Source organism: Poecilia formosa, unplaced genomic scaffold (assembly GCF_000485575.1).
Source record: "Poecilia formosa unplaced genomic scaffold, Poecilia_formosa-5.1.2 Scaffold736, whole genome shotgun sequence".
Lineage (NCBI taxonomy): Eukaryota > Metazoa > Chordata > Actinopteri > Cyprinodontiformes > Poeciliidae > Poecilia > Poecilia formosa.
In genome coordinates this window covers 84939-93192 of record NW_006800675.1, presented here as the reverse complement: position 1 = coordinate 93192, position 8254 = coordinate 84939, and the positions used below count along the sequence as shown (strand labels likewise).

Sequence of the window (8254 nt, the reverse complement as noted above, 5' to 3'; positions counted from 1 at the left end):
CTCGGCTTTCCTTTCTGGAAGTGATGAACAGATCCAAGACCAAATCTTATATAGTGTTTCTGCCAGGCTGCCAAACAGGAACGAGCTCCATGCATGTCATCATTATGCACACACACATGACTAAATAAATATATTAAATAACCTATGTTCCTTCCAGACATGATGTTATGTCACATTTGTCATGACTGTATCATCTAACATGAACCTGGGCGTTGTTTCAGTTCGGTGTAATTTGTTTAGAAAGGAAACTAATCAAACCTCCATCTCTTTCTTTTCTTTCTAATTTCAAATTAAGTTTCCACCTAAATATACAATCTGAATTTGTTACATGTATATCGAGCTAACACATCAGTGGCGGATGCTAATAATATGTACTTATGTCACCTTTAACCCTGAACATGGACCATGTTGCTATATGTGGATTGTAGCTCAGTTTGTCCCACATCTCGGCTGCAGACTCCTTTACTCCGCATCAAGGTGCTCCACAAGGCTGCGTTTTCAGCACTTTCCATTCATTCAGCAAACACATCATGTTAGTCATAGTTACTGCATGTTTCCATCTATGTTTTTATGCACATTTTGAAGTATTATAGTAGAAACAGTCGAAATTTGAAATAATTTCCTGTATTTTGTAAAAAGTTAGTACCACTAACTGAGGTGGTTTTGTTTTTTCTGACAGAGTTAATGCACTAAAGTGGAGATGGAAACACATTTGCTGAATAAATTCTGACATAGGAAACTTTCTCATCCACTGACTTTCTCTATTTCTCTGAGATGTTCAGCCCATGATAGTTTGCAGCCTCTACTTCCTGTTTTTTACATTCATACGTATCTTTGACATCTGACGAAATTATGCTCTGCTTAGCCTGATTGAGTCGATTCAAACCAGTAGATGGAAACTTTCATAATTTGCATTTTTTCTGTGACATTTCAGATGTTTGCTTAACATTCACACTTACAGTTGATAGAAACATAGCTAATGTGATTATGCTGTAGAAACAGATGATAAAGTCATCTATTGTACAATTTATATCAAGATTTTATTATAGTGTTGTACTGAACACTTTTTAAAATTGAGAAGTAAACTTACCGGCCACTTTATTAGGTACACCTGTCCAACTGCTCATTAATGCAAATATTGAATCAGGCCTGTAGTCACAGCCAAGACGATCTGCTGCAGTTAAAGCCGAGCATCAAAACGAGGAAGAAAGATGATTTAAGTGACTTTGAACGTGACATGGTTGTTGGTGTCAGACGAGCTGGTCTGAGTTTTTCACAAACTGATGATCTGCTGGGATTTTCACTCATAGCCATCTCTAGGGTTTACAGAGAACGGTCAGAAAAAGAGAAAATATCCAGCGAGCTGCAGTTCTGTAGGCCCAAATGCCTTGATGAGGTCAGAGGTCAGAGGAGAATGGTCAGTCTGGTTAAAACCGAGGTCTGCTGAAGAGCATCTCTGAACGCTCAACACGTCAAACCTTGAGGCGGCTGGGCTACAGCAGCAGAAGACCCCACCGGGTGCCTCCTGTCAGCTAACAACAGGAAACAGAGGCAACAATTCACACAGGCTGACAGAAACTGGACAATAGAAGATGGAAAGATGTCGCCTAGTCTGAAGAGTCTGGATTTCTGCTGCGACATTCAGATGGTCGGGTCAGAATTTGGCGTCAGCAACATGAAGCCTGGATCCGTCCTGCCTGGTATCAACGGGTCAGGCTGGTGTAATGGTGGGAGGATATTTTCCTGGCCCTTTGGGCCCATTAGTACCATCTGAGCATCGTGTCAACGCCTCAGCCTACCTGAGTATTGCTGCTGACCACGTCCGTCCCTTTAAGGCCACAGTGGACCATCTTCTGATGGATACTTCCAGCAGGACAACGCTCCATGTCATAAAGCCTGAATCATCTCAGGATGGTTTCTTGAAACCTTTGGTGGTGGAACCGGAGATTCACATCATGGATGTGCAGCTGACCAATCTGTACTAGAGCAGAAGTCCAAACTGGTGTTTCTGGTACTATAAAACCGCTCCATGACATCAATGGGGTCCGGATACATCACATGGGAACCCAAATTATATCCATTTTTTAGACCCTGTTTTCATTTGATCTGGTAATATTGCATTAAAATATGCAAAATCAGCTAAATTATTACTCAATTATGGGAAAACATTAGAAATTGCACTATAACTTTTCTTTGAGTGTGATGATGCAATAATGAATCGGTGGCAACATTTTCAGTCAAGCATGAAGCTGAATAAGGATGTTTGTTCTGAGGCGTCAACAGCCGCATGAAAACTAGTAATGTTGAACCAGAGGCTGAAGGGCAGGGACGCTTCTTTCATGTATCTGGTTACTGACGTCTCAGTTTCCAGTCATCACATTATTTACATACGAAACTTTCACAGTAAACAGCTTGGAGTAAGAATAAGAATATCTTTATTAGTCACTCAGGAGGGAAACTGACATTTCAGTAAAACCCGTCCAAAAAAAGAACATAAAACAAACAACATAAGACGTAAGTCGACGTGTGCCTGAGGCTGCGGTTCAGATTAAACAGATAAAAATATTAGTTACTGAATGCAAGGCTGATATATGTTGTCTCGGTTCAAACTGTGGTTACTTTATAAAAATATGTTTTAAAAACAACATACTAGTCTAACACAAAAGCTGTTTAGTTTAGAACTCAAAGGATCTAAAATGGAAATGTTTTATCTTTACACTCATGGTGACATTTACTGATAATGACAGAATCGTGCATGTTTGTTAATTTTACATGCCTTCCTCAAAAGTTATTCAAATGGCTTATACTTCACTGATTAATCATTTAATGCTTGTAAATAAGCAATGGTCTCATATTTTTGACACATTTTATGTCTCTTTGTATGATTATATTCAAGTAAATAAAAAAATAAACATTATAATACGACTTTCTGAAGAACAATTTAGTGTAAATTCATCAGGTCAGAAATTGATCAATGTCAGCTGTTTAGCTGAAAAATGTCCAGTCGTTGTTAAATGACATGAGAGGCTGAATTGGATCAGCAACATTCAGATCCATGCCATTGTTATGGCCACTTTATTAGGTACACCTCACTAGAACTGAACTGGAACCCTGAATTCTTTCTGGCTTAGATTAATGAATGATTCATGCTAAGCAAAGACGTCCATATTGACATGTTCGCATCCTGCAGCTCCTGCAGATTTGTTGATCCATGAAGTAAACCTCCTGATGCACCCAGAGGTGTTTTACTGGACTGAGATCTGGTGACTGTGGAGACCAGTGGAGTGAAATAAACTGGTCTTCCTTTTCTTCCCAGTTCAGATGCTCAGTCTGAACATAAACAAGTAATCCTGAACACCTTTAAATGCCTACCTGGAGTAAAGGCACTTTTGAGTGTTTCTTCTATTCACATTCAGGTGAAAAATATTGGCTTGACAATAAAAGGTCAAAGGTGACATTCCTTTGTATTAAACCACAGTGAGATTAAAATCCTCAATCGTTTGTAGAAAATAATGTGAAAACTTCATGTAAATCAGTCCCTGTTCAACATTATTATTTGACTGTGAATAAAACATGTAATAATAATTTAGATGTTTACTCATGTTTGTACTTTGTGTCTTGTTGAATGACTGTCAGTTCAAACATGAAACTGAATCAGGGAGTTGTCACAGAGGACTTTGTTTGATCTGCAAACATCCTGTATTATATCAGTTTCACTTAAAGTAAATGCAAACTTCAAGTTAATTTGGATGCATTATTTATCAAGCAGCTCTATGCAGCATGCTTATTAAAAACAGCATTTTTATATGATCAATAACACAAACAACCCACAACTGGCTTTCAAACTTAGTCTCTTTAAAACACCTGAACCAAATGAATGGCCTCTGCAGAGCTGCATGACGGATGCTGCTAAGGGGGATTCAGCCTTTTGACTCAGAGACGCTTCTAAAAGTTGGAGGACAGTAAAATCCCCTGAATGTATTTTGTTATTTTCAGGATGACTATCCTCTCTCTGACAGCTCCCCATCTTAAGCAGATACAGTTATTATCTGCTATATTTAGTCTACCAGCCTTGGAAGACCCAGACTTCTGCCAACTTTTCTGCCAACGTTGGTAAATCAAATTAAATGCAACATAGAGGGCCAACCGTGACCAACAGATGCTCAGGAAGAACTAGGCTGTAATAATATATTTTCCTCAGTAGGAATTATAAGGATTATTGTTTAGGTGATGATTAGCACACTTTTTGGTTAAAGAGTATGTTGGTCATATTCTGTTTATTCCATCTGAAATAAAGGAGAAAAGACTCATGAACTGGACGCACTGTTAAAAATACACTTAAAAACATTTAATCTTAAATAATAACTTGACAAACTGAATGATAATCCATATTTTAAATTAAATGGATTAGTAACATGGAAATGTTTCTCATGAAATAATTCTCAGTGGATTATTGGACATAAAATACAGACATTTCAGCTCACGATAAACTACATAAAACTAATCCAAATAAAAGTGTCTTGTGATGCAATCATCAGTTAAAACACATGTAACTGAATAAGGGAGTGCTCAGAGATGAGTGTTTGGACTGCAAACATGAAACTGAATCAGGGAGTTGTCACAGAGGACTGTGTAATTCCAGAAAAGCAAATAATAACCAAACAGAGTTGGTTTGTCCTCTGGCACCATGAGTCAGCAGCAACTGGTAATAATTTTAAATTAAACTTTTCCTCTGCATGTTAGAGAGAAAGAAAAAAAAAGAAAACTAAACTAACTTCAACGGGCTGCACAGCTCCACCAACTGCAAGCCAGCAGTTGGTGGAGCTGTTGCCTTGCAGCCAGAAGGTTCTGGGTTCGGTTTCCGGCCCGGGGTCTTTCTGCATGGTGGGTTCTCTCCAGGTAGTCCAGTTTCCTCCCACAGTCCAAAAACATGACTGTCAGGTTAATTGGTCTGTATAAATTCTCCCTAGGTGTGAGTGTGTGCGTTCATGGTTGTTTGTCTTGTCTATCTGTGTTGCCCTGCGATGGACTGGAAACCTGGCAACCTGGCAACCTGCGACAGGCAGGGTGGCCCTGCCTATCGCCTGAAATGTCTTGCTGGAGATAGTTACCAGCACCCCTCCCGACCCCACTAGGGTGTAAGAAAATGGTTCCTTTTAACCAGGGTTAAAAGGAACTTGGTAAATGTGGATCAACACTTGTCTTCTGTGAGTATTGACAAGCTAAAAAGACATGCAAACACTGAACAGCAGCCTTATTGTCATAAATCGCTCCACGGTTCATGTAGAAGAATGACGTCAGCACCATGAAACGGCGGCGGATGCACTTCCTCACCAGCCTTTGAGATAAATCCCAAAGGCTCTTTCTGTGATTTTACTGCCTTTTTTTTTACTCTTTCTTTGTAACACAACTGAAGGAATGAAACAAAAAGAAAAACAGTGCAGCTGGATCGTCTCTTTAATGAAAGCCGACTGGTTGGGTTGTGAAAGAATCATTCAAATTAAAGCTTTCTTCTCTTGTTTGGCTTTGCAAAAATAAACCTTTGAAGCATCAAAATAAAATGCTTTCTGAATGAAGTAAATATCCTTAAAAATTGCATAAATATTTTTTAACTATGAAAAAATGTCTTAAAGGGGCAGAGTGTAAAAGCAACTTTTTTGAGCATTACATTATGTTATTTTATTTCCTCATCAAAAACAAACCTATATTGCTGCCGTGATTCTTTCATGCATGTTACGGCCCCTGGCCTCTAGAGGCTGTGCAGTCTCTCTTTTTGAGAGTTCCCTGGTTCAAATCCCGGACGAGCCCCCACTTCTGTTACAACCCCAAAGTCTAGAGCAGGGCTGGGCAATCCCAGTCCTCGAGCGCCGATGTTCTGCAACTCTTAGATGTCTCCCTGGTCTAACACACTTCAATCAAATAGCTGAATCACCTCTGAAGTGAAGTCAAGTTATCCAGAGTCCTGCTAATGCTCTCATTATTTGACTGAGGTGTGTTGAAGTAGAGTTACAGGATAGCAGCCCTTGAGGTCTAGAGTTGCAACTCCAGCAAATAAACAAGTTAATCTGAACTAAATCCAAAAGGACCAAGATAAAAACACTAATGGAGCACCGGACCTCCCAAACACAAGCTTCTGGACTGATTAGACTCAATCAAGAGCAGAGTCAAACTGCTAAGCAGAACAAAATGGGTCAGCAGAACAACATATCTCAAATCTGCCCAAAAAAGTCTTCAAAAAGGCTAACAAACAAGCAAAGTGGGGGGTAAGATGTACAAAGCCTCTTCCTGAAAGCTTAATAAATTATTTAAGTATTTCATGATATTTGACTTCCTAAAGGCGAAGTTTCAGAATGAGCATGAGTTCTTAAAAAGACAGGCCCAATTTCAAGGTGTTAAATCAGGAAGTACGATTTAGTTTAAGTCATATTTGATATATAGCATTTTGACAACAATTGAAGGTAACATAGTTAATTGATTATGCTATAAAATGGAGCACACATAGTGCTACCCCTTTAAAATGTAGCTTGAAGTAGAAGACAATTTGCTCAATACTGTCACCATGACAGTAGCTGTGGCACTAATTCCAGCAACTGCTGCTGCACAAAGTGCTTTGCAACCCAAAACCCATCGAGAGTGCTTGCTGGCTGCATTAATGTGGCAGCACTGCCCCCTGCTGGAAGAAACTCAGACATTTAACACACATCTGACCCACACTGGGCCCAGCTCACTCCTCACAGTCCAGGTACTGGAGCCTCCAAAATCAAGTCAAGTTCATTTGTACAGGATAAACTTTCACTGCCTTTCAGAAACAAGGCAGTTTAAAGTGCTTTACACAAGAAAAACGTGTGATAAAAGCATGTGAACGTGTGTATGTGAATGTAGTGTGAAGTCCTTCAGTGTTCTCTGGATTTGATAAAGTGCTATACAAACACAGGCTAATCCCCACTTATTGCTGTTTCTGTAGATTAATCATTTGCTTTGTTAGAGACTGATGTGTGCTCAGATTCAAGTCTGCAAATAAATCTGAGAAAGTCAAAAAGTTAAGTCAACATCTGCAGCGCTTGTTGGCACAACAAATGAAATCTGTCTGTTGGCTCTGAAACATTTGAAACACCTGTTTAGCTGCGTCTACCAACTTCTAATCTCTAAGTCAAATAAACCTGGCAGGTTTCAGATGTTAGATTCAACTGTGAAATGGAAAAATAATTTTAAAACCTTGTTTGCAGTGTAAAAGCAGCAATGCAGGATGGCGTAGAGGTGCAGGTGTTTGACTCCACAACCCTAAACTTCAGCTGAACATCTTCCTCCTTCTCTCAGTTCTCACTTCCTGAAAATAAAAAAACACAATTGGCAGAATTTTAAATAAATGTCTGCTGAGGTTCATTTAATAAATGTCACACACATTTTTATTGTTGTTTCAGTCTAACTTTGGGTTGTTTGGTAGCTTTGGAGTCTTCAGCCTGTTTGAATTGTACAGAACAGCAGAGAAGTGACTTAATCTCACACTATAAACATAAAGGTTTAGCAGAAAGCATTTCATGGTTGCTATTTATTAAATCCATGCACTTGATTTTATATAGCTTACTGAAAAATAGTGTTAATTATGAACGACCACAAACAAAGGTTGATGGCTCTAATGCAATGTTTCTGCTAACTCACTGCAGAAAGAAGCTGCAACTTCAGATAAATGAATTTGTGTTCTGGCTCGAGGCCCAAATGTTGCATTATGCTGACATGTAGCGCAGAAAGATTGAGTGGGCCGATGTTGAAACCAGCAGTGTAAATGTGTGGCTACTTAATGAAAGTTTTATTGGTCAATCAATAATGCACCACATTCGATGAAGGATGAAACGATAATAACGCCGCTGTGACAACACTGATGTGAAGCTGAACAGTTATGACTGTTTTTTTGCATGTGTTAAGTAGTTATTTTTTCTCGGTTTTGTAACGTAGCTTCCATGTTCTAACGCAGAGAAAAGTCTGACCTTTTTTCATATCTCCTTTTCTCCTGTCATTGTTAGGCAACACCTCTGCTGCAACGTTCACAGTCACGTCCGTCACACAGATCAGGACAATGTTTTTGTTGTTGCATTATGATGCCACAAGTTTTCATCTAGATTTAGTCTATAAATGTCATCCTGCCTGTTTAGTTCCTTTTTGTTTTATTTTTTGCATTAGAAGTTTAATTTAAATATGAACTTTTCCTGGTATGGGTTAAAGGTGAAGAGAAAACTGTGGGAAAAAATAAAGTTTT

The 8254-nt window shown here is 39.0% G+C and overlaps 1 protein-coding gene across 1 annotated transcript in view; it reads right to left on the bottom strand.

The window, feature by feature from the left end:
- LOC103131271 (ladderlectin-like) overlaps positions 1-8254 on the bottom strand; it is a 12934-nt gene that overhangs the window by 2512 nt on the left and 2168 nt on the right. The window contains exon 2 of the mRNA XM_016666528.1: positions 2619-2649. Coding sequence (XP_016522014.1) covers positions 2619-2649 — 31 coding nt within the window. The remainder of the gene's footprint in view (positions 1-2618; positions 2650-8254) is intronic.